General features: G+C 40.3%; 1 protein-coding gene across 1 annotated transcript; it reads right to left on the bottom strand.

Annotated features, from left to right (window-relative positions):
- Positions 1 to 10,926: 10,926 nt before the first annotated feature.
- rnf10.S (ring finger protein 10 S homeolog) lies at positions 10,927 to 24,740 on the bottom strand. Its single transcript, NM_001096369.1, has 17 exons — positions 24,362 to 24,740; positions 20,700 to 20,881; positions 19,156 to 19,352; positions 18,985 to 19,075; positions 18,685 to 18,869; positions 18,471 to 18,607; positions 18,189 to 18,349; positions 15,978 to 16,097; positions 15,692 to 15,908; positions 15,257 to 15,390; positions 14,999 to 15,116; positions 14,744 to 14,845; positions 13,784 to 13,924; positions 13,319 to 13,395; positions 11,898 to 11,955; positions 11,674 to 11,832; positions 10,927 to 11,596 (listed from the first exon to the last, which is right to left on the bottom strand). The coding sequence occupies exons 1-17, from the start codon at positions 24,477 to 24,479 to the stop codon at positions 11,523 to 11,525; spliced, it is 2,271 nt and encodes a 756-aa protein (NP_001089838.1). The 5' UTR covers positions 24,480 to 24,740; the 3' UTR covers positions 10,927 to 11,522.
- Between the last annotated feature and the right edge of the window lie 2,850 nt (positions 24,741 to 27,590).

The raw sequence follows: 27,590 nt of genomic DNA, 5'->3' as shown, positions 1-27,590 counted from the left end.
GGAACTACATAACCCACAATGCATTGCACCTGTGCAGGGAATTGTGGGGTTTGAAGGATGCTGATGGCTGTTGATACAAAGTAAAAGAACAAACTTACACTCGCACACCCTGGCCATCCAGAAACAAACGAATCCCAGGTGCTCGATGATAGAGGAATTGGGCAACCTCAAAAGCAACGTAGACACAGAACACACCGGCACAGCATGGGTATTACTAGCAGGTATAACCTTGCTCGTTTATTGCGGATGCATCCGCAATAAACGAGCAAGGTTATACCTGCTAGTAATACCCATGTTGATACAAAGTAACAGTATTCAGCCAGCTCAGCAGAGTAGTCAGAGAGATCAGCAGAAAAGCAAGGGCCTAGGCTTTGGGAACTTTCAGAAACCATTAAAGGATTTCTTCATCTTAAACCTCCTTGCCCTGGGCAAGAGCATGCTCAGTTTGCTCCTCTTCCCCCCTCCTTCTCTACTGTAATCTGAGCCCAGAGCTATAAGTGAGCAGGGAGAGACTCAGGCAGTAAGTGATGTCACACCAAGCTAATACTGCAGCTCCTATCCTAAACAAAAAGAGAGCTTCTAGAGCTTTTTACTCAGGTATGGTAAAACATTCTACAGGATAAATATTGTGTTATAGCTTGCACTATTGCAGCTAATCTATTGGCAATAAAATGCCTCTGTAGCTTTCCTACTCCTTTAAGCAGCACTGTCACACACCACAGATCTGGCTCTCTCTGGCTGCTGCAGCATGGAACCCCTGTTAAGCTCTGTTGGAGACCCTGTACAAAAGACTCCAAAGTCTGGCACTCCTCCTCTCATAAGGATGCACTGGGGCACCCAGCCAATCGGATGGCTCTCCAGCCTGTAAAACTGGGCTGGATGATTTCACAGACAGAAAAACAGGGGAAGGATTCGTCTAATAACTGACACCAACAAGAATGCCGTCACACACAATATGGCCGCCACCACACACTAGTTATCTGGAGGAAGTCACAGAAATATCAACTTCGGGGAGTGCAGTCCCACAAGTAATGTTATGTGATCGGGTGCAACAAACACAAAGTAGTGCAACACAAACACTCTCACCGCTCTTTGCAGTGTCGGGTGCCATCTGTGACTCTGTCTGCCCAGGTCTGTTTCATGTACAAGAAAATACTTCAACAGCACTCCGATTATGGTGAAAAAATTGTTGCTATATTCGTGCCTCAAGCTAAGCGACGTTTCGAGCTTTCCCCTTCGTCCCCTTCGGCAGCAACCATGAGATATATTTTGTTCCCTGGCTGGTAGGACAAGCAAAAAAAGAGTTAACAACTTCCTAGCCACACCTATAAGTAGGAGTTACCTCAACAGTCCACAGTGTTTTTCTTGTCCTAGATGGTAGGTAAGCAGAATTTCTAATCCTGTTTGTTTTCTCTCTTCTTTTTTAGGGAAAGCAGAAGGAACGTTTCCAGGTCCCTAGGGGACTTGAAGACCGTAGGATGGACTGCCCAAGGGGCAGGAGATCCGGGGAAGGCAGGACGCATCCCCAGGTTCAGCCGCACTAAAGTCCGGGTAGTCTAGGGCTGCCCTAATCCAAGATGGCAGCTGTGTAATTGGGCGCGACGCTAAGAGCGTGCGCGGAATGCCGCCGAATCCGCTGACGTCAGACGCGGAAGTGTACGTCAGATGCGGAAGTGAAGGGATTTAACCGGCGGTTTGAATTCTAGTGGCGCCTAAGCTGGTTGCGCACTTAGAATTTTGGCGTGTCTCCCTGCCTAGACTGCAGCCTCCTGGTTAGGCTGTAAGGTAGTGTGAGTGAGGGTGATGTTGGATAATGAACTTATTACTTGATCAGATTCTGACTGGTGCATGTTTTTTTCTGTTACAGATGTCCACTCCTGTTAGAGAGGATCCGAATGCTAAAAGACTTAAGAAGTCTAAACATTTGCAATGCAGAGCATGTGATCAACCTTTACCTGAAGGCTATGACAAGAGATTGTGCATGGACTGCATGACATGTATTGCCAAGAAACAAGGTTCAGAATCTGTACCCTCTACTACCTGGATAAAAGATTTTATAAAATCTACAATGCAGGAGATGATGGCAGAATTACAGGATTCTAGACTGCCAGAAGGTCCTCTGGATTCTCCAGTATTGTCAGGGGAAGATTCATCCTCGGAGGAGGAGTCTCTAGCATTATTTGCAACAGATAATACGGCTAGATTAATTAAGAAAGTCAGATCTACTATGGATTCCTTTGAGGACATAGAAGCTCTACCCTCGACTTCTCAGGTTACAAAGAGGTCTAAAACTTTTCCGGTACATTCGGTCATGAAAGACCTTATGAAAAGAGAATGGAAAGAGCCAGAGAAGGCACCTACTATAACTAAAAGACATAAGCTTCTATTTCCAATACAAGAGGAGGAACTGCAATCTTGGGAAGCCCCTCCCAAAGTGGATATAGCGATAGCTAGGCTGTCCAAAAAGACTGTCATTCCTGTAGAAGACGGGTCAGGATTAAAAGATCCTATGGATAGGAAGGCAGATAGTATTCTGAAAAGATCTTACACAGCGGCAGTGGCAGCATGTAAACCAGCTTTGGCAGCTTCGGGAGTGGCACGCTCCACTAGATTCTGGTTGAAGCAGCTGGATGAAGATATCAACAACCGCATAGCTAGAGAAGAGTTATCTAGTTCTCTTTCCAAGATCAGTATGGCGATTGATTTCCTATGTGATGCTACTGTGGAAGGTGTTAAATTATCTGCTAAGGCTATGGCTTTATCTACGGCAGCTAGAAGAGCCTTATGGCTAAGAAATTGGTCGGCTGACGCAGTTTCAAAAAATAGCCTCTGCACTATGGCTTTTGAGCCAGGACATTTGTTTGGTGTCGAACTAGACAAGTTACTGGAATCCTTGTCAAGCTCTAAGGGTAAACGTCTGCCGCAGGAGAACTTTAGAAGGAACAGGAGATCCTTTTTTAGAGCTAGAAGATCTCCAGTTCGTGATTCAGAATCCCAGAAGGATAAAAGAAAGAGAGATAATGATTCCTTTCGACCCTTCAGAAAAACTCCATTCAGAGCTAACAAGGGAGGAGATAGACCATCCTTCCAGAAAAAGAAGTCGTCTTTCTGACGCCAGAAGTGCTCTTCCAGTGGGAGGAAGATTGCGGGAATTTTTTCCAGAATGGGAAGAGACGATTACAGACAGTTGGGTCCTTCAACTCCTGCAAATAGGATATCAGATAGAATTTCTACAGTTTCCACCACAAAGATTTATTCTCACCTCCTTAGCCCAACCAGAAAGACAGCTGGCTATCGAGGAAGCTATTCTAGGATTCCTAGATTCAAGGGTACTCGAACCAGTTCCTTTTGGGGAGAGGTTCCAAGGAACCTATTCAAAGGTGTTTTTAGTGCCAAAACCAGACGGTGCTTTCAGGACCATCATAGACCTACGGTTCGTAAACCAATTTATCAGAAAAAAATCTTTTCGGATGGAGAACATCAGATCGATAAAAAGTATCATAGAGCGGGGAGATTATATGGTTTCTTTGGACCTCAAGGATGCCTATCTCCATGTACCCCTCTGTCTGGCTCACAGAAGATTTCTACGTTTAGCGGTAGTAATCAAGGGCTCAATGGTTCATCTGCAATTCAGAGTTTTACCTTTCGGAATAACAACAGCACCCCGAGTATTCACCAAGATAACAGTTTCAGTAGTAGCGATACTGAGGAGGAAAGGTATATCTATAATTCCTTACCTGGACGACTGGTTGATTTCAGCGGTATCAGCCTCTCTATTGAAGAAACATCTGATACAGACGATAGAGATGTTACAGAAGCTGGGGTGGATAATCAATTGGAAGAAATCAGTCCTGGTTCCAGCAAGGACAATTCAGTTCTTGGGATACATCATCAATTCAGAAGAGATGAAGTTATACTTACCTACGGACAGAGTAGTGAAGCTCATAGATGCAGTCCAAAAGATTTTCAAGAGTCCTCAGTCCTCCCTTCGCGAGTTGATGAGAGTAGTCGGCCTGATGACAGCATCTATAGAGGCTGTACCCTGGGCAAAATTCCATATGAGACCGCTACAATCAGAGGTTCTAAGGAGATGGGACCGTCAGTTGTCATCCTTGGAGAAGAAGGTTATACTCAGCAGGGATACAAGAGTCCATCTGAAGTGGTGGCTCCAGAAGAACAATCTCTCGACCGGGTCTTATTTCCATCAGGTGGAATGGACGATTCTTACCACAGATGCCTCACAGACAGGATGGGGAGCCCATCTGAGAGAGATGACAGCGCAGGGTCTATGGAATTCAATGGAGAGTTCCATGTCTTCAAACTTCAGGGAGATGAGAGCAGTGTTCAAGGCCATCCAAGCTTTTCAACATCACTTGAAGGGTTCGAACCTGAAGATCATGTCAGACAACTCCACCACAGTGGCATACTTAAACAAACAAGGTGGGACCAGAGCCCCAGTACTCAGCCAGGAAGTGTACAGAATTCTATCTTGGGCAGAGAGATGTGTAGCCAGACTGATGGCAGTTCATATAAAAGGGGAAGACAACATCCTGGCAGACTGTTTGAGCAGGAGAACTTTTATTCCAGGGGAATGGTCTCTAGATTACAACATTTTTCAGAGGATAATAGATCACTGGGGGATTCCAGTAATAGACCTGATGGCGACAAGAGAAAATCGCAAGATGGAAATCTTCAGTTCGATCAACAGAATGGATCGGTCGAATTTTCTAGATGCCATGTCCTTCAGGTGGGATTTTCACCTAGTATATATATTTCCGCCGATTCCAATGATACCCAGGGTGCTTCAGAAGATAAAGGCCGAACAAGTGAGAACTATTCTGATAGCACCATTCTGGCCCAAGAGAAGTTGGTTTGCACCCTTGATGAGAATGTCCAGACAGGAATTCTGGATTCTTCCCCAGATACCGACATTATTGACTCAGGGACCAATACGATGCAAAGATCTAGCTCGGCTTCAGTTGACTGCATGGAGACTGATAGGTCCATTCTGACATCACAGGGGCTATCATCAGAGGTAGTAGATATTCTGATTCAATCAAGGAAAGAATCCACTAATAGAGTATACTCTAGAGTGTGGAGGATTTTCAGAAGCTGGTGTTCTCTTCATCAGATTGGCCATAAGAAGCCACCGATAGAAACAATTCTAAAGTTTCTACAGGAAGGATTTGCAAAAGGGATCGCTGTAAATACTATTAAGGTCCAGATCTCGGCTCTTTCGGCTTTGATGGAAAAACCTCTTTCGTCACTGCCTTTAGTGAAAAGATTTGTGAAGGCGATATCGAAGATTCGACCTAAAGTGATGCAGCCACTGCCTACTTGGGATCTTTCTCGTGTATTAAAGAAGTTGTGTGAATCCCCGTACGAACCGATACAAGATTGTTCTATCAAATGTCTTTCTTTTAAGGCTGCATTTCTAGTAGCAATTACATCTGCTAAACGTATTGGAGAGCTTCAAGCGTTGTCATCCAAAGAACCATATATCTCTTTCCTTCCAGATAGGGTAGTGCTGAGAACATTACCTTCCTTCAGACCGAAAGTGGTTACAAATAGTAATGTTAATCAGGAGATTGTGCTTCCCAATATGAATCAGGACTCTCAGTCTCAAGACAATAGATTGTCTCTTCTAGATGTGGGTAGAGCTTTGAAGGTCTATCTGAAAAGCACTGAATCTTTCAGAAAGGAGGAAAATTTGTTCATTACCTTTGCGGGGAAAAATAGAGGTCTTAAAGCTTCAAGACCCTCTATTGCACGTTGGCTGAGGGAGACTATACAGATGGCTTATATCAAAGATAATCTGGTACCACCATTTAAAATAAAAGCACACTCGACCAGGAAAATGTCAACTTCATGGGCAGAGATTGCTGGAGTTTCCATGGATAATATTTGCCGTGCAGCTACGTGGAGCAATCCTAATACCTTTGTTCAGCATTATAGAGTGGACATTTTGGCCTCTCAGGAAGCTTCCTTTGGCAGTGGCATAATCCAGAGGGCGGTGTAGCGACAGACCCACCCTAATTACTCGCTAACTCTCATGGTTGCTGCCGAAGGGGACGAAGGGGAATTAGTAAATTTATACTTACCGAAATTTACTTTTCCCTTAGTCCCTTTTCGGCAGCAAACTATTACCCTACCCTATTAAAGATATCAAGCATGTTTTTTGTCTGGGTTACTTTTTGATTACACTGTGGACTGTTGAGGTAACTCCTACTTATAGGTGTGGCTAGGAAGTTGTTAACTCTTTTTTTGCTTGTCCTACCAGCCAGGGAACAAAATATATCTCATGGTTGCTGCCGAAAAGGGACTAAGGGAAAAGTAAATTTCGGTAAGTATAAATTTACTAATTTCCAGCCCTTTATGTGATCAGGTGGTTCAAGTCTCAGTAAGAGTTGTTCGACTATAGATTTTGTCTCTTGAGTTCTATCAGGTAACGGGTTCCTGTTCTAGGCTGCAGGTACCTGATTTACTATATAATGTCGTAAAGCAGGAGCTGTGCGCATCCCGCCTCAGAGAGATGATACTTCCATAACCACACTCAGCACCAGATTCCCTAAAAGTGTACAATTGCGGTACATGTACTAACACAGGGTACACTGGGTCACACAAGCCAAAGGCAGGCTTCAGTTCCCTATGTGGTCAGGCTAGCTGCTTATTGGTGCATATCCTACAGTTCAGTGTGTGGCGTGCTTCCTACTCCCCTGCACAGCCCATGTTTTTTTTACACAATATGTATCATTTAAATACAGGACTTGCGGTCCACCGAGATTTTCTTTTGATTGCTTTTTTGTTTTTTTCAGGAGACAGAAGCTATCCACCAATCATTATTAGTGTGTCATACAAAGCTTGGAAGTCCCTGCATTTGTGCTCAGCAAATGTGAGGACAATGAGTGATGAGGCTGGAACTTGAAGAAATTGCATTGGTTTGGGATAATTATGAATACAGCACAGAAAATACTGAATACAACAAGTTTCAGAAATGAGGGTCGGATCAAATCAAAACTGCTGATAACTAATCACTCAGTTCTTTGCATTTTATTTTTGAGATGTCATTCACATTGAACGAAAAGATCTGGCTTTAACGGTGTATTATTATAAAAAGAAGTACTAATTAAATGGTACAAATATGTATATTTGTGCAGACTTTGTGCAGGTTGTCAGTCCCTACAGGTATTGAGGTGCAGTTATATATGACTGCAATGCCAGGCACTTAAAAGTACCTTTTACCTTTCAGTTAACTTTTAGTACATTATATAATGTCCTATTCTTAAAGGGGTTGTACACATTCCAAATACTTTTTTCAGTTCAGTTGATTTCAGATTGTTCCATAGAAATTAACTTTTTTCAATTACTTTCCATTATTTATAAGTTCAAAGTTGAATCTTCTTGTCTCGTGTGTTTCAGTCTGGGAGCTCAGTAATTCAGGTGTACGACTCTAAGGGTAAGGGCACACCCGGCGATTCCGGTAAATTTAGTCACCTGGCGACTCATCACCTCTTCTTTGGGGTGTCTAATCTCCCGAACGGCTTCCGCCGGCCATAATGAAAAATCGCCTGTGACATGGCACACGCGGCTCTTCGTTTTCCGATGTCGGCCGAAGTTGCCTCACAAGGAAAGTTGGGCGACTTTGGAAAAACGAAGCGCTGCATGTGCCATACCGCAGGTGATTTTTCATTATGGCAGGCAGAGCCGTTCAGGAGATTAGTTGCCCCGCGACTAAATCTCCCCAAATCGGCAGGTGTGCCTTTACCCTAAACGGTTACAATTTTGCAACATTGAATTGATATATTTCTCAGCGGTATCTGTACAATATTAGCAACTATTGTATCAATTCTGACAGCTGCCTATAATGAAATGATTCTGCTCAGCAGGGACAAAGGTAAGAAATGTATCAACTAAATGTATCCATTTAGAACAATTTATACTGCTTTAGAAGTTGAAAAATGAGGTTACTTCTGGTGATCTATCTGAAACCAACTAGTTGTTTGAAGGTGAACAACCCCTTTAACAGCTTTTAAGCTGCTCTTCATTTTGTCATTTTTATAGTTTAATTATTGTGTGAAAATATTACTCTGAGGTTACATTTTTAATACTTTTTATTATTTTATGTGCAGGCCTCTATTCTTTCAGTCTCTACTTGAACCACTGCCTGAATGCTAGTGTAAATGGGACTTTAGCGCTCAGCTGCTGAAATTCCAAACTGAAGAGCTATGAAACACAAAGCTACATAATTTTGTTCACAGGCAAACAGACTGTGACTTACTGTATATAGTAACTATATGTTGTGTGCTCATTAGGGATGGGCGAATTTGTCCCGCCAAAGATTTGCCGCCGTCGAAATAACGCCGACGCCCATTAGTCTATGGGCGTCAAAAAAATTGTTGCGCTGCAAATTTTTTTTGACGCACACATCCATGCAAGTCAATGGGCGTCATTTGAAACAAGGCGAAAAAATTCACCCATCCCTAGTGCTAATTTGTAAAGCTATATTAGTTATGCAAATCAACATCAGATTTTTCTATTTTCATTATCACCTTCAAATAAAAAAAACCCATTAACAACACACCTGTTTCCGGTCAGCCTTGGTGGAAAAGTTCCAATACAACCTCTTCAAACAAGCCCAATTTAAATTCAAGAGAATATCAAACTTTTTGAAGGGGATTTGAACATAAAAGCAAGGCTATTGGAAGTAAAAAAAAAAAAGAAAAAAAGAAAATAAAATAAAATGTACTTGAATCCAGATAGGTCTACACAGAAATTATGGAAGGCGGTTTGGATCCTATTACAGGCAGCATTTGACAATAGGTGACAAACAGTGAATTTGTTTAGCCATATACAGGGGAATGTAATAAAAGTCGCAAAGAGCAAAACAATTCTCACCAATAAGAATAAAAATCCACATCTTGCAATTTAATATTGTTCCTTAAACTGTTATTACATTGCGAATATTAATTGCGCACTCTTAAGAAGTGCTTGAAGGTGTCAATCTTTTTGTTTACATTGACTGCGCATTGGCGCAAACTATAAAATTCGCAAACAGTCTTCCACTGTCGGAAGTGGTCACTAAACAGCTTCCAGGTTCGCAAAAGCTATATTAAATTCAAGCAAAGCTAAATTTGTTCGCGCAATTGCATAACTATTCGCATTGCGAATAGTTTTTCAGTTACCGACTTTTATTACATTCCCCAGTTAGTGTACAAAGGCTGTTCTCCCCGAGTTGCAATACTTTCTGTGCAGCTGCTGAAGTGCTGAGGCCAAGCAACTTCTGTCTTTTATAAGGATTTTATTTATTTTAATTATTGTGAACACAACCGTATATCCAATTTGTCTATGGCCTGGAGCGGGGTTCAGATTGTTCTTCGTATTTATCTGGTGAAATCTTACGATCTGCAGTTATTACACAACTATTTATTAGGGAATGGTTCCGCTTATAGTGCCTAAAGAAACAGAGTGTTAGTGGACTGGTATACTATAAGGCAATTTTTGTATTGTCAGAATTGGGATTGCTACTTTCTATGACTGAATAACACTTCGCTGTACAATATTGTGCTGGAAATAAATAAATGTTTAAAAAAAAAAAAAAAAAAGAATTGGGATTACTTCTATAGTATGAATATTGTTGGCACCTATCATGCCAACAACTGCAATTTCGTAATAAAATTTGGTAAGTGGGTCCCATCCATGCAATGTTCCCTCTAAGATGTGCGGACAAATTTTGAAGCCCATGACAAATTGCGGCGCGTGCAAAGAATTGTTTATAAAAACAGCACACACAAGTTTAAAATGTGCGCACAAAATAATTTTTTTGCACAAATAGCCGAGAAGAAATTAGAAGGAACATTGCTTCCATGGCCTCATAAATATTGCAATAAATGCTTACTACATCTTTATTGTGACCCATTTGTACCCTTTGAATACATGGGCTCCCCACGCTGTGTGGGAAATGACATGTCCAGCTGTAAATTTGCATTTTTCCTTCTTCTAACCAACATGTCAGTATAGCCTGTGAAAAATGACCATTGGTTCAGTGTTGGTTTAGGTTAAAGTTAGATTTATCAGCAGTGTTGTCATTTTGTAGCAACCAAACATATAATTCTGAATGGGCAGCGTGAGGAGCAACCTGTGAGTTAATGCCCTTAACCCCTACTGTGTTTAGTGAGTGGGGATCTCCTACTGCCCATTTGGAGAAGGGTCCAAGTCTCAGCCTTGGGAGAGGGGGGTCCTTATATGTGAGCCCTTACTGGAAACTTTTTCCAAAGGTTTGAAAAGAAGTGTTAGGTGTTTATACCACAGCAGCCACCTGTGTTTTTTTTAATGGATCAAACAGTGGTTTTAGATTATGAGGCAGTGTGCTCTACAATGGTTTCTTTTTTGCTTTCAACCTCCTTATGAGCCTCAGACTTTTTTCCATTTGTCTGAAGACAAATGATGACCACAGAACTGCCAGGCAAATTAATCACATAAAAGGAGTATTTATGAGTTTCACAAAAACGTTGACGTTTTGCTACCTTTTTTTTTTTTTTATCCAAAACCAAACAATGCTAAAGAGAAAGAATTACATCTCCTTTATACGAGAGAATGCCTTAAAGCTCAGTCACTGTGTTTTTCTTTTAAGGGCAATTACACATGTTGTGTCCCAGCAACAAAACATCAAATTCCTGGGTACTGAGAATCTTGCAGTTAAAACTCAAAATTATGGAATCAAATGAAAATACATACAGTTTCTGCATTTTACAGCACTATATACAGAACAACAAATGCCATTGCTGTTAAATTGTATTATGGCTTGTGCAAGGAAATGGATCAATGTTCATGTCTATTCAGGGAAAGTGTAAAGTAAGTAACCAAAGGCTCACGATCTTTGATGTTGCTAGTACCCATATAATAAAGAAAACACAAGTAAACTTGCAATTGCAAGAAAATAAGTGTTACTCTAAATTTTATTGTTTCCACTACAGAATCAGTGTGGGGTACATTCTTGTCACATGAAAAAGCCACAAGCAGAGCATTGTGAAGCTCAGCTTTAAAGTCCTTAAACAAATTCCCAAATCCAGTTTTCAACAGCAACAAACACCATAGCTAAATAATCTCCAGTGGTAATTTACAAATTATAAAGTGTCAACTGTGGTAATATTGAAAGCATTGTCTGCCTTGATGAGTGGACCTGGGGAACTCTGCTACCAACAGAAGCTTTAGTTTAATTAGTAGAACTTCATTCTTGTCCACCATATGCAAGTGACCTAAAACTCGGATGTTCCACTGGTTCAGTTGTTAGAATTTATAATGCGGAGGTATTTAGCCACATTATAAACAGTTCGGCTACTTCATACTAATCACTTATCCACTGCTTTAGTTAAGATCTCACCCTACAAAAGCAAACTGTCCCCAATTGGTGCAACATACAAGAGCAATCCGCTCAGAACTGATATATGTTTAGCCATAAATACTGCAGATCAAGTTATTCAAATCTGTGAACATGTCGGAGGAGAAATTGATGAGTGCACTGCTCACTTAGTATGGACAATTGAGGTGCTAAATAAAAGCTTTTGTTGCTTCTTCTTTCTTCTCCCACCTTTCTCAACTGCAAGAAAAAAAGAAAAATTAAGGACAAGCGACAGCAGGTCACACATGCTCATCTTTCCTTGCGCCTGCTTGTACCTGAGGAAGGAGGAGTAGGGAGGGCTGTATCCAGCTTCAAGAAAGCTGCTTCCATAGCTTGGCTGAAAGAGTTCTGAAAACTTGGGACAGGAACTCGCTCAGAGCAATCACTCTCGCCATCACTGTCAGCTGTTGCTGGAGTCAAAGTATTTTCTGCCACTGAAAAAAGAAATAGTCAGTACATGCTAATATTCAAGCAAAGATCAGGTAGGGCTGACACTTACCATTCTTATGGGCAGCTTTGGGCCAGGTCTCTGGCTTTGCTTTACCAGCTCTCAGCATCTAGAAATGATAAGAATGAGGGTTTAGACATCATATGGCGCTTCATGTTATTTTTGTGCAATTAACCTTTCTGTCGACTGATCTGCCATTTTGGTACATAGTTCTTGCCAAGCACATTTTTACCACTGTGTACTATCCGTTCAACTAAATAGGGCCCCCAGGTAACCCATAAAGGGGTGGTTCATCTATTTTAGGTTAACTTTTAGTATGGCTAATTCTAAGCAACTTTACAATCAACTTTTTTTTTTTTTTTTTTAAATTTGCCACCTTCTGACTTTTCAGCTTTCAAAAAGGGGGTCACTGATCCATGTAAAACAAATGGTCTAAGGTTACACATTATTTATTGCTGCTTTTATTACTCATCTTTCTATTTAGGCCCTCTACTATTCATATTTCACCGTCTTATTTAAATCAATGCAATGTTCCTAGGGTAATATAGACCCTAGCAACCAGGTTGCTAAAATTGCAAACTGGACAGCTGCTCAATAGAAAGAGAAATAAAAAACACAAAAAAAATGAAAACCAATTGCAAACTGTATCAAAATATCACTTAAAAAATATCAACTCCTTTAATGAAGAAACCATAACTGTCAAAAGTGCTCATTCCCAATGGCAGCTACTTTTCCAAGAAAAATTATGGGACGGCTAGAGCCATTGATCAGCTCATTGATCAAGAACACAGATTTTTTGGGGCAAACAATATCAGGTCAGTTAAGTTTGATGGTATGGTCATATATAGGATTATATGTCAGTACAGAGTGAACTATCTGAAACCAAGACTTTTTCCGAAACACTTTCTATTTGTGACAGTTTTTCTAATATTGAAGTGTAAAGTTTAATTTTTCACCTTCTAAATCAGCTCTGGGGAGGGGGGGTTGTAGCCGACTCTGTAACTGTTCTAAATTGATACATTTAGTTGATATATTTGTAATCTTTGTTACTGCTGAGCAGAATCTCCGGGTTTCATTACAGGCAGCTGTTACAATTGATACAATAGTTGCTAATATTCCACAGATACTGCTGAGAAATATATCAACTAATTGTATCAAATTGTAACAACTCAGCATTCTCATGGATCACGAAGCTGCCAGACTGATACCAGAGACAGGAACATTAAACTTGCATTGAAAATGGTAAAAAAATAAAAGATGGAAAGTAATTGAAAAAAGTATTGGTTTATGGTGAACAATCTGAAAACAACTGAAAAAAGTGTTTAAACTCTTTTAAACTCACTTGCCCCAGATAACAAAAGTTCATAACAAAAGCAGTAGGTTCAGTGTGATCAGTGTGCTAGTGCACAAATACTTCGTGTTCATGTGTGTGTTTGTGTATATTGAAATGTTGTATACACTGAATAATTCACCTGAGCAAATGATGGACAACGGGATTCATCCTCAGTGAATGAAGGATCCAAGGAACATTCTGCCCCAAGAAGGGAACCTGCATAAAGGGAAAAAAAACGCGAGTTCTAAAGATAGTTATCCAAGTGAAATTCTATTATATGAACCTACAATTTAACCTCCAGAAATACAACAAAAGTTGCATGCTTGCTCTACACTGTTCTGTTTGCAAATATTTGTGCAGGGGAAACTAGACAGAAGGCTGATTTGCACACGGAAATGAAAAATACACTGCACATAATTTCTGACATCTTAAATGATCTGAATGTGTATGTTAGTTGTAACCCACCCAAATTATGCTAATCCACAACAACAAATGTTTACAATAGGTTTTTAGATTCCAGTGACATGCACATGAAATGGATGTGATCTAAAAAGAATTGTAATCTAGCACATTAAACATGCATACTTTGCAGTAAATGCCTCACCAGACTGCGATGTTGGGCTGCAGCTCACAGGAGATATGGACACAAAGTTTTGCGTTTCCACACTGGAGAGAGAGTAGACTGGACTGGAGCTAAAAGCAGGGAACTGCTGAAAATTTTCTAATGCAATGTACGCTTCTGGGTCTGTGGACAGAAATAAGAACATTTATGCAGCTAATATTTTGGAGAATGCAATTAAAGAACAGAACAAGGAAAAGAACAAAAAAGGAGGAAAAGCAAAATGGGCAGCATCCAAAATGCACACAAAGACAACACAAGACAAAAAAAAGCCACTGACCTAACATAAGATGGGACTTCATGGAATGTGAAATGTTCCACTAATACTCTTTACTTATCTTAAAGGAACTGAACAGACAGTCGCCCACCCAGATTAATGGAAGTGCTTACATTACTGCAGATTTCTAGCATGCAGTCTAGGGCATGCAATGTAATTCTATACATACATATAGCAGGCAAAAGTTTGTACACCATTTAGAATACAAGTGCCTGGGTGCCACAATTTTTTTTACAATAAAGCAGCATATAAAAACTGCACGTGCGTGCACTCTGATACAACAAAATGAGAATTAGTAATATTTACAATTTTCATTTGAATAAACTTTTGTTTAAAAATGTAAATCTTAAAAACTTCATTGAATAAAACATGAAAGACCATGAAAAAAAGGCCAAAATATTTGAACAGAAAAAAAAAATTGGCTTTGACAACTCCCATTGACTTCTACATGAACTTGCAAGCTTTTAGATGCTGAAGTTTTATTTTTGTATGTATGGGGAGCAGAATGCTCTATAAAAAAAAAAAAAAAAAAAAGTTGGCAAATTTGTACTGATAAAATACCTTTGGCATGTATTTAATGGTGCAGTAGCAATTTTGTGGAGATATCTACTTATGATTTTAAATAGCAGAAAGCAATCTTGAAATTTAATTAATACAGAGACACTTACACTTCCCCTGCTTCCGGTTTTCCTCAATCTCGATCCTTTTTTCTCTGCGCTGCTCATCTCGTGCCTTCCGCTGGCGCAGACGTTTTCTCTTCTCAACTTCCTCTATGAAGCAAAATACAAAGAGGCACGTAAACAAGCAGGTTTTGAAATATAAGACTGATACGGCAAGGTATTTCCTTCCTACTATTAGAATCTGCTTACAAAAGGAGTAAAAACAAGCCAGAAGAATGACTGTGCTCAGGAATTCCATTGTACCTGTAAAAAGCTCTAAGGTTTTCACTGAAACATCAGGTGGCCCCAGGGCAATTTCACAGATGCTGAACTCACAAGTAAGAGGCAAATGACATAGGTAACGATGGCGTCGACGCACCTCCTTGTAGAAAGAAAATTAAAACATTTTTAAAATAACTTACATCCATAATTTCATATTGGTATTAACACAAAAATAGTGACAAGCTGGAGATTAAATTTTAGTTCTTTTACATAACTAGCACCATGAAAATCAAAACGTACCTCAGTCATGGTAAACCCATCCATCTCTACAACAGTGGCAGTGATTTTCTCTGGACACCGCTCAAGGCTGCCATATTCATGAACAAGGCAACGTACATTGACTGGATGAAGGTACACATGCTGTCCATCCACGGCTAAGAGAGAATTGTGAAGAGTTGAATCAGGAATGCCCAACTTGGGACCCCACAGGTCAGATGCCTTTAATGAACAAGTTTAACCCAACCTTGGAACTTTCTGGAGGAGCGAAGTCTAAGTCTATAACAGGGATTACTGGGGAGGCAGGAAATATGTTGTTGCAGTGCTTGAAAATTCCCCAAGCTAGTGGGGTGGGAAGCTCCTGGCTTTTAGAGTCAATTCTATTATCGTACAGTTGATACATCTCAAAGTTATTCAAAGACTCAATGAATATAGGTGATGCAGGTTTCCAGCACATACCTTGGTAAAAATAGTAATAGTGAGAGTTTGCAAGTGGCTCATCGTTTTTAGGCTTTGATTCCGGTTGACTGAGTAAAGGGAGGACTCCATCAGTTACTGTGTTCTCTTCTGTCTCCAAGACAGCTGGGATATCTGGAGGAGGGGATTCTGTAGGAGAACAATCTTCACATGGTGGTTCCATAGTTTCCTCCTCAAATGCAGAGATATAGTGTACAACCTGTTAAAAATAGAATTATTTTAATGCTGAAAGGCTTGATACAGAAACGAGAATCTCTTCAATACTAACCTCTTTCTCCATGACTGTATTCGGTTTATCACAAGTAGCCTCAAAATTCAAAGTCTTCATTGAAAGTGTAGCTGCCTCAATTTCAGGCTTGCTGGCAGTACACAGACTTTCTGCACGATCCTGTAAGGAGAAACTTGTTTGAAAGCCATGCCCAAAATAAGCAGGTTTATACCAACATTACCGTTAAGTTAAGTGATATAGATAAAGTCAAAGGGGGGAGGGAAGCTCCCCCTTGCAAAGTTACAGTAGCGTGACTGGTTAGAAGAATTATGTAGTGATTGGTACAGTTTTTATTACTAAATAAGACACACAATTCATTCTACCACTATATTTTATTCTTGAACCAATAAATTTTTAAGTTGCAATATTGGTGTGTATCTCAGGTCTTTTTGCCTGGTCGTGAGCCAGAACTTCACAAGGGAATGACTTTCATACATATGGTTTCTCCTACTCCGTGTAACTGAAGCAGTTGCAACTTGGGTTGGGGGGGGGGATTTGTATTTGTTATTATTGATGGCTGTTCTCATATCTACCACTAGGTGGGGCATGGGAGAAATTTTACCACTGCAGGTTAGTGATGCGCGGGCTGGCAAGAAGTCTGCAGGTTTGGTGGGTTTAGGCCAACTTTCGTACAAAGTTTGCAGGCCGGATTCTGCTGGAGAAGCCCATTAACTTATGCATTTTGTAAAAAACATGTTTTTGACAAAATTCCTTTAAAATGAAAAAAGACATTTAAAATTTAGCAATTTGAAGGAGACTGCAAAATGGTTCTTATGCACCTAAGAAGCCCATTAAGGTTAATGACACATGGAGAGATTTCAGTCATACTGCATTTTGTTTGTCCAGACATGCAGCACCACACTGCCTAAATTAACCCAACTTCCATGTCAGGGACTTGAAAGTTCTTAAAGGCACAGTAACACAAAATTTATGAAGGAAACCCCCACAGTGCCCCATTCAAGCAACACCTATATCCTGGAAAAAGTTATTTATCTTTAAAGTTTAATACATAAATAATTTGATAATATTGCATTTCCGGTTGTGTACTGTGTTTTAAAAAAGGCGACATGCACTTACGTACGCACTCCAATCTGCTGCTAGCCAACTGTTTTTAAAACGGGAAGTTAGTTGCCCCGGCTTTACAGAGGATTATTAGCCTGCTATGCTTTTTCTTTTCATCAGTGGGATTCATTTGCTTTGAGCAGCCTTTAGAGAATTAAATGCTGCTGAGGAAATAATTCTAAAACACAGCACACAACAGGAAGTGGGATTTTGTTGCAGTACTTATTTATTAAACATTAAAAATAGTTAACTTCGTCCAGGATAGAAGTGTTTTTTGAGCGGGGTAGAGAGGGTTTTTCCCTTATACATTTTTAGTGTTACTGTTACTTTAAACAAGTAAGCCGGTGCAAGAATGACCTGTAAATGTCTGTACATACACTTTTTAGCCAACGGACACAGCGGATTTTAGGTATTTCGAATTTGTCTCCCAGAGTTTCACTAAAGCATCCTAAATTGTGAAATTCAAATTTACGTCCTGTACATACAAGCAAAAAGCAGAACAAATCAGCAGTCTACTAAAGAAACCTCCTTATAAACAAACCCAAAATCATCTGCAATCTGTTTGGCTAGCAGATCATAAGGCTAATCTCATATGGCGTTTCTCTGAATAAAACACTGAATCGCACTGGTTCTGCCACATCTTCAGTTAGCCCTTACAGGCACAGAAAGGGGTGGATTTTAGCCCACGATGATAGTGCCCGGTTATCAGTGTTGCACACCCAGATACTTAGTTATGAAATCAGTGCTCTATGGCAGGAGACATTGTGATAACTTTACACAGCAATCCTATATGTATATCCCTGTGGCCACAGGTTCATAAATGAATTGCTGCCATGCCTAATAACCAGGTCCTACTTTCAGAACTAGAGAATGAGCTCATTAATCAAACTATATGCCCCACTTCCCCTCAAACAACTGCTCACCAAAGTGAAGATCTGAGGCAGAGTCAAGCATCCTTCCCAATTGGCAGTGGGAAACATGCTAACCATATCCCCCAGCATCTCTGTCTTATTAAAATTGAATACTCTAAAGAGTAGAGTTTTCCCTTTGTAAACTGGGACAGAAAGGATTGGTTAATTCATATTTAATGCATCATGGACCAGATTCATTGATCGATCTCATGTTCTTTTCATATTAGATAATTCTTACCTGCAGCTCTTGAATAGCCGCCTCTATAAAGCAGGCCTCGGGGGTTTCTTTTTCAGCATTATACTGCTCAAACAGGGCAAACTTCTCCTCAGCAATTACGTAGTTCAGGATTTGTTCCCAAGAGGCCAGAAGTAGCTTAGAGTACTGGATATGATCCAGATCTGAAAAAAAGAGTACAATTTCTTTAACAAATATATATTATATTTTGTTGTAAAAAAGCCCGTTAGCTTAATATACAAACATCTGAAGCTTTCACACAACCCACACAGGCTCTTGTCCTACCTCCCATATGAATAGGTTCATCAAGCTTCATCCACTTAGATTTTGGCATGGCCACCAAGACTCCCTTCTCCCTCCTCATCAACTGCATTGTGATTTTATCACCCACTGAATAAAGATGGGTTTCTGTGGCGACAACACTACAGACAAACAATGGAAATAAGGATTTATGTAAAGCGTATTCTGTAGAAGTAAGGATTTATTAAACGATTCCTACCTTTTTAGGTCTTTTTTTATAATGGAGCTGTAACAAATTGGACATCTACTCCAGTCCTTTTCGCTAAGCGACAAGTAATGCAAGATGCAAGGCCAGCAGAAAATATGCCCACAGCGCGTAATCTTTGCAGCAACGGGAGGGTATAGGCAAATTGGACATGATGCCACCTCATGGCTAAAAATGCGCTGCAGAAAGAAAGAACAAAGTTGCCCAAACAAATAACTGAAAAAAAAACAGTACCATTTTCACATGCTTATATCAACCTCTGAGATGGATTGTGTAAATAAAAATATGACTTACCACTTGTTCCACAAAGTCCCAGCTAACAAGAGTATCTGGATCAGTGAAGTGGACACTATAATCATTAACATCAGACACCACAAACTGGCAGCTAGTAAGACAAAAAGGTACATTTAAGTAAGCAGAATGCCAAAAAAATGTCCATTTATAATTAGATTATTTTCCACTCACTTAGCCTGCAGAAATAGTTCCTTATTAAATGGTTTGTTTGCCCACTTATGTCTTCTGCCAAAATGTCCATTTGCACTGTGAGGTCCACCAGGATGTCCACGTGACTCAAAGGTAAAGTTTAGAAGATGGTTAAGGTTGATCTTCTTCGGCCCTGAATATTCAGCTGAACTAAACTCTGCTCTCTGAGTCTCTGCTACCTGTACCAGGAAGAAATAAATCACTTGGCTAAAGTGCTTATTCTGAACAGTTTCTCCCACTATACATTCATTAACCCCTAGTGCTGAAAAGCATTGTCCCTGTCAAATGTTTATCATTCATGTGAATGAGAGGCAGCCAAGGGCACCCAGTGCCTAATTTTGGGATAATCAAGTTGCAGTCATCTCGCTTTCTATTGGTTGGTGTTGGCAATTAATAGGGCGCAATAAGTGATATTTCAGAATAACAGCAGGAGAAACCACTCCTAAGTTTGCTAACCGTATAGTAGGAGCCAGTTTTATATAGAAGTGAAGTTTAGTTCAGCAGGAGACTATAGATGTGCTGGTAACCTCTCCAGACCAGGTGGCCATAAACATTTAGATCCACTCCTCATTTAGGATGCTGACTTTGATATGTGGATATGCTGAATAGTTCATTAATGCAATATATTTTTATCATAAATGTTGGATTGGAAAAACTTGCTAGTCGCTATTAAAATTAATTTTTTTTAGTATGAAATAGAAAGTGTTTTAGGTCAACATATTTTTATAAATATAATCTGCATATGCCCCTCTATAATCCAAATATTGGCCAAGGGTCCAAACGACAGGATAAACCAGATTCGCCAAAAAAGCCCACTTGCATGGCAACTTTGCCAAATATCTGTATTAAAAAGCTATCTGCCCTATAAAAGGCTTTTTCTTTGAACAGATATAAATGGAAAGAAAAACTCTCACTAGAGGTAAAGTCCTGCGCGGGTCCATTTTTTGGAACCTGTACCTGACCCGTACCCGCAACCTGCAATCCGCATTCTTACCCACAAGTACCTTATCCGCAACCCGGACTTGCTGACCATCAAGAATCAGGAAGTGCCGTCATTGTAAACCGGAAGTGAGATCATCAGAAGTAGGCATGAACAGAAAAAAGCACTATTAAGACCCGCAGCCCGCAAAACCGCCGACCCTCGTCTATACCCACTACCCGCAGGGTACAGCAGGTTTTTGCGGGTAACCCGCGGGTACCCGACCGGCTGCAGGACTCTAACTAGAGGCGATGCAATATAAATTGATTAGTTTATTTCACAGATACTGCGGAGCAATGTATTAACTAATGTAGCAAATTGTAACAGTTCACAATCTGCACCTGGATTACGGAGCTGCTAGAGGAGGGGGGAACATGAACCTTAATTTTTTGAAAAAACGGTCAAAACGAAAACATGAAAACCAAATGAAAAATCTATGCATTTTTGGCGAACAATCTGAAAACAACTGAACTGAAAAAAGTGAACAGCCTCCCAATTTTTATTTTAATCTCTGGACAAACCAAAAATAGAATGAATTTACTCTAACCTCTTCCCTCCTTCCCATTCCATACTGCTTATTTCCACCTCTTTGTGGTGGAACCTTGTTAAAAGTTTTGCTTTTCTGTGGACAGGAGCGGCGGGTCTGACCAGCAAGTGTCTCATTTTTAGGGTAAGAATTTTCTCGTTTCCGATTATATCGTTGCTTGGAGCCACTTCCATTCTTCTGTTCTAGGGGACAGGAAGGAAAACAAATGTTAATTAAATGTCTTAACAAGCTAAATGTTTTGGGATAAAAGAGGTGAAATCAAAAGCCCTCTGTTTCCTTTATTGTACCCATTACCCTGAGAAAGTAACTGCATGCATTACAGAAGACAAATGTTACACTTATAGACCAGAATGCTGTTCCTGCGACTGTTGCATAAAAGCTATTAGGGAGAAACCCACAACAGCACAGCAATGCATCTAAGATGGCCCTTTGCAAGGCATAGCGGAACAAATCCAACAACTTACTCGGCTAACAATGGTCAAGTTGTATTCTTGACAAACAGTGTGAAGCAGACCACTAGCTCAAAAAGAAGTCTGTGATACGACATATTTTGTTTACATTATCATGCTGATAAAATAAAAAAATAAAACTCCTCGAGTAAATCACCAACTACATGATCAACAAATTCAGTCCTGAATAGGACCTGCTTGGGCCTAGAACTAATCTACTTAAATCAGCTATGTTATTGTTGACAAAGTCACTGTCATACTTTTTAAATAATTGAAGGGTATAGATGGATGCTGACAAGAAACCTATAAATACGCTTCCCAGGCGTCACAAAATTTGGGCCAACAAGTTAAAGATGTCCTGCTTTTATCCTCCACCACCCCATGATTACATCACAAAGTACTGTTTAAAAGAATATACATTTAGTGGATATTTATGGTTCTTGTGTATTATAAGGATATGATCTGCTGTTTGGCCATTTGCCTATAAGACAAACCATGAATGATATCCTTATAAAGGGTACATTCTGATGTCATAACTTATAGAGACATGTGCTATGTGGAGTAGCTCTTCTAGTATCCACTGTCATCGCTCTGTTGTCATCCACCCCCTCCCCCATTCTTAAAACCTAACCCCTTCTCATTGCTGCAGCCGCTCTGGTGTCCACATGACTTTCTGGGCTCTGTCGCCCCTAAATGTGTCTTCCTCTCAGCCTGCGTCTATTCTCGAATCCACCTCTATCACCCCACCTCTTTTTCACCGTTTACCTCAGCTGCACCTCCTGTCCACACACAACTCCAACCCGTCTGCCTAACTTGCCCTTTAAATTGCCATTTAAATTGCAAAGCAGCATATTTTTACAGAAAACTGTTGTGGCTTTTATTACTCAATACATGGTTGCTAGAGTAATTTGGACCCTAGCAACCACATTGCTTAAATTGCTAAATGGAGAGCTGCTTAACAAAAAGTTGTCTCTGAAGATCACACTGTACATCATTCAAGTCAACTTAAAGGTGAACCACCTTATTAAGTTTTCCTGTACTTTACACCATTTTTTGTGGTCCTGCAAACTTATAATGCATTTCGATGGGGTGCTTTTTCCAGGACTTTGGATCAAAATTTTGTCCTGATGTTCCCAAAACTGTTATGTTGTTCGTGAAATTAAGAGGTTTAAAATATTAACCTGATGCATATTTTGCCATAGTTCAGTCTGTAAATAGTCAATTTCACCACACATCATTTATTGCTTTAGGTTGTGCATGTGTCACAGAGGCCTTGTACATGCCCCCCCTCATAATATAACATTAATGCTATACTAATAAACCCTTGTCATTAACACAGTAAATATTGCTTAGTACAACCAACCCCTGTGCTCATATACTTTGCGTACTTGAAAAATAAGTTGCTTAAACGCATTTTCTTTTCTTGAATTTTTTCCCCTGATTTTACAAGAAAATCGTAAAATAGGGGTTCTATTGTAGCTCTAATGTGGCGTAGTAACTATTCATGCATTTATATTCAAAATAAAATGGGGAGTAAAACCCTAATTTCAACATTTGTTCCATAAATAGGGCTAGTGCTGAAGATAGACAAAGTAAAATAACATTCTACTTCCTATCCATATGAGCACAATAATACAAATATTCAGTCCACTTAGAACCTTTTATACACCTGTAATAGGTTTTGTGATAAAGAACAGTTCAACAGCCTATAGCAGGGGTGGGGAAAGAGGGCTTCTTTGTCACTAACAGCCACAAAAACAAGTACAGTAGAACCCCAATTTTACGTTTTTCAGGGGACCAGAAAAAATTGTGTAAAATCCAGGAAATTTTAAAATTAGGGAAATATATTAGGCATAATATATAGGTAGGACCACAAAAAAAACAATGTAAAATTAGGGAAAACTTAAAATTAGGGGATGAAAAATGGAGGTTTCACTGTATATGGTTAATTAGCTTTATAAATTGGACCCTAGCCAAAATTTCAAACTGAGGAGCTGCCGAACAAAAACCTAAATTCAAGACCCTTAAAAAATGCAACTACGGTAACTAACTGCAACTGTCTTGGAATATCACTGTGAAAGTCATACTTTAATGGCCAACTACTCCTTTCACATCAAAGTAAATTAACAGCATACGCAGAGCTAATGGGCACCATCAGGCGCTTCTGCCAAGTTTCATTCCTAGTTTTACTGTCTGAGTGTCTCTAATGTTTATTTGCAAGATCACAACACAACAATTATCTCAAAAAGCAGAATTGGGTGGAGCCCACACACACGTCACTCAAAGATCATGTGATATACCCCACATTTTCATGTGAGGGTGTGCCTACATATTCTGATTGTTTACATGCTTTCACCCAATCACAAGTGATAAGTCTGTTTTATAATGCTGACTATGCAAAGGTCAAATTACAAGAACAGCACATCAGAACAGATTATGTTTACCTACCCTTAAACTAAATCATAAATGTAACATTTGCATTAGCTTTGTAGTGATGGTGGCTGCCATTTATGTACAAAAAACGCGGTAGGGCCCATATTTGCATTGCAGATAATGTAGAACCCTTTTGCGCTACACAGCTTTCGACAAGTGCAGAGTAACAGTTCTTTAACGGACCAGTTAATTGAAGAATTGAAAATATAATTGTACGGTTGTGCTGCACTGGTAACGTGTGTGTTTACTTCAGAAACCACTATAGTTTATATAAAGAAGCTGGAAAAGGATAAAAGGCACAGGATACACAGCAGATAACCACGTAGTATACAATGAGATTCTTCCAAATGTATCTGCTGTCTACTATGTGTCCTGTGCTTGAATGGCTGCCCCCATAGCTACACAGCAGCTTGTTTATATAAACTGTGATGGGCCTGTGAGTGTGCGCCAGTATGGCATATGCATAGACTGGAGTCTGTCTCTTTAACATGACCAACAAGCGCCTCCATAGAACAAGAGCACCAATAACCATAAAGAGTAACACGGATCTCACAAGATCTTCAATAACAACCTGTGACGTCACGTTACAAACTCGGGTCTGTCCAGTACGTTCTTTTAGTACTAGGAAGCAGTTTATTCCATGCCAGTCACACACACACGCACACTTGTGAGCAGGGCCGCCATCAAGGGGGCACAGGGTCCAATTCCAGACTGCAGACACCTCCCCGGCATGAAGGCCGAAGCCAAGTGACGCTTCACACAACCTTAGCACCTACTCACCACTCTTCGGCTTAGACTCCCCGGAAGGACCCGCAGAGCCGGAGCGGTTCTGGTTCTTGTTTGTGTTGGCTGATCCGGGATCCATATCTGCTGGGGAACCCTGGGAGCTCAGCGGCATAGGCCGTGGGCAGAGTGGGGGGAGCACAGTACAGGCGGCGGCTGGAGGCCAGGAGCATGGCGTTCAGGTGCGCTGGACAACGGAGAGCAGGATTCATGGCGACATTTTCATACGCGTGGCCAGAAGATAAATAGTAACTACTGGAGAGTTAGAGAAAACAGGAAAGAGCAGGCCGCAGAGCAGCGGGACGGGCACAAACCCGAATCGCCGAAGCAGGGCCCGGACAGTGCAGAGGTTCGCACCCCAGGAGGTAGAGCCCCGACAGGACCCGAAGAAAGGGGGAGAAAAGTAACGCAGTAGCTCCTTACGCAACGGCGACTACTCGCCTGACGTTGTCAAAACCCCGGATGGGAAAGGTTATATAGAGGGGCGGGACCGAAAAATGGGGACTGCCGGGAATTGTAGTCTTCTTGTTTCACTGGAGACGCTAATATATTGTTAAGTTCGCGATTGTACAAGTAGTAGATAAGTTAATCGACAGACTTGCTTTGCGATAAGGTTGTGGTTCAGGATGGCGGCGCCCTTGACTGGTTCGTTCTACTGATTATTAAATTCTGATGCTAAATGCACTGGTTTCTGTGCTGCCAGTAATTATCTGTATTAATTACTAATCAGACTTATTTTGTGACATTTCTATTCTATGTGTACAGAAAAAAGAAAATGGGGAGCTACTGGGGGCATCTTTGCTGACACAGATCTTTACTGCTAAAGGGCTGTGGTTGCCTTGGGCTGGTACAGAAGCCCAAAACATATTGAATAATATTTCTAGCCTACTTTTTTTTAGCTAAGCTTTAGTTTCCCTTTAAAGCTACCTGTTGATGGAGTGCAGACTATTGTATGTATATTTTTATTTGTATTTAACTACTAAGTTTGAAAGAGAACAAGAGGATGGAACCAATTGAACTTAGACAAACAGAGTAATTACTGGTATAGGCCCTTACTTCAAATGCAAATCCTTCAGTATCGTGTCCCTCGCTCCCATCCAAAGCAGAATTCCAATCATAGTAAAGGTGGGAAACCAATAACACAGGCACACATAACTGCTGCTAAAGGTGCCTTTAATGACCAAACTCAATAAAGGCACCTTTAGCAGCAGTTATCTGCGCCTGTGCTATCTGTGTCACACTTTTACTACGATTGGAACTGATTGAACTCACTTCTACAAGTTATTGGTGAGAGGGATAGTCCAATGCATAGGTGGATTTTCATTAAGGCTTGGAGAGGGTAAGCCTCTCCAAACCTGTTTGCCTAAATAATTAAAATAAATAAATAAATCTTCTGTCTCACATATGTATCTATTTGAGCTTATGCGCTGATCTGAGTGCCAAGCACAGTTACTAGGTGGGACTGAGCTTTAAGGTGGCCATACATGGGCCAATAAAAGCTGCCGACAGACCTAGTAGGCAGCTTATTGGCCGTATATGGGGCCCTCTTACAGGGTTCCCTGATCGATATTTGGCCAAAAGTCGTCTAGATGTCGATCGGACTGGACTGAAAATCCCTTCGAATCGCGGACCGCATCTGTTCCGACTGCCCGTTTACCCTTCGTTATGATCCAATCGTTGGGTCCTAGTGATTCCTGATTTTGTCTACCCAGTGCTACTGTAAAGGAAGTGTCAACCCAAAAATATTTTCGTCTAATAAAAGAAAACCTGATTCTAAGCAATTTTTATCATTATTTGTATATATAGTGAATAAAGTACCCCCTCTTGTAAAATATAAGGATATTATAAGTTATCGAGGAGTTTCATGACCATATAAAAACACGAGGCCGAAGGCCGAGTGTTTTTATACAGGTCATGAAACTCCGAGGTAACTTCTAATATCCTCATATTTTACAACTGGGGGTACTTTATTTATTATAATACACACATTTCAGCAAGTCATGTGACAGAAATGACATCAGAACTCACCGTTTATAACTGATGACATCAGAACTCACCGTTTATAAGGATATAATTTACAGGATATTCATGGCTTTTGTGTATTATATATATATAATGCTATCTAGGCTTTTTTTAGCCTCAAGCATCAATGGCAAATATGCACTTCAGTGCCAAAGTTGGTAATTTGTCATTACATTTGTTGTTGCAACATAACACAATGATGACTGATTTTAAAAGCAACATCAGTTGTGCGCCACCTTGCCTACTGAACTTTATGTACCATGCTTACTATAAATTACATTGAGTCCTTACGCAACGGCGACTACTTGCCTGACGGTGTCAAAACCCCGGATGGGAAAGGTTATATAGAGGGGCGGGACCGAAAAATGGGGACTGCCGGGAATTGTAGTCTTCTTGTTTCACTGGAGACGCTAATATATTGATAAGTTCGCGATTGTACAAGTAGTAGATAAGTTAATCGACAGACTTGCTTTGCGATAAGGTTGTGGTTCAGGATGGCGGCGCCCCTGACTGGTTCGTTCTACTGATTATTAAATTCTGATGCTACTTGCACTAGTCTGGTTTCTGTGCTGCCAGTAATTATCTGTATAAATTACTAATCAGACTTATGTTGTGACATTTCTATTCTATGTGTACAGTAAGTGACAGCAGCACAGAGCATATGCAGTGAATCAGCAGAAAAGAAGATGGGGAGCTACTGGGGCATCTTTACTGACACATCTTTACTGCTAAAGGGCTGTGGTTGCCTTGGGCTGGTACAGAAGCCCAAAACATATTGAATAATATTTCTAGCCTACTTTTTTTTAGCTAAGCTTTAGTTCCCCTTTAAAGCTACCTGTTGATGGAGTGCAGACTATTGTATGTATATTTTTATTTGTATTTAACTACTAAGTTTGAAAGAGAACAAGAGGATGGAACCAATTGAACTTAGACAAACAGAGTAATTACTGGTATAGGCCCTTACTTCAAATGCAAATCCTTCAGTATCGTGTCCCTCGCTCCCATCCAAAGCAGAATTCCAATCATAGTAAAGGTGGGAAACTAATAACACAGGCACACATAACTGCTGCAAACAAATTTTTTTGTTGATGTTACTGGCCCTTTAAAGCAATAATTGTTAACTTCGATTTCTGATACCTTATTTTCTGCTTAACAGACAGCTGGAATTCTATGGCTAGTAATAAGAATGAAATACATTAATTAT

The sequence above is a fragment of the Xenopus laevis genome, chromosome 1S (assembly GCF_017654675.1).
Source record: "Xenopus laevis strain J_2021 chromosome 1S, Xenopus_laevis_v10.1, whole genome shotgun sequence".
In the NCBI taxonomy this organism is placed as follows: Eukaryota; Metazoa; Chordata; class Amphibia; order Anura; family Pipidae; genus Xenopus; species Xenopus laevis.
Note: the sequence above shows the minus strand (reverse complement) of the source record. Positions and strands in the feature narration are given on the sequence as shown.

Excerpts from the sequence above, each read along its gene's own strand:
- rnf10.S (NM_001096369.1), bottom strand. The coding sequence starts at position 24,479 with ATGCCGCTGAGCTCCCAGGGTTCCCCAGCAGATATGGATCCCGGATCA. Across the intron at positions 20,882-24,361 it reads GGAGTCTAAGCCGAAGAGTG|AACAGAAGAATGGAAGTGGC; the intron begins GTGAGTAGGTGC and ends CCTGTCCCCTAG. Across the intron at positions 19,076-19,155 it reads GAACTATTTCTGCAGGCTAA|CTGCCAGTTTGTGGTGTCTG; the intron begins GTGAGTGGAAAA and ends TTGTCTTACTAG.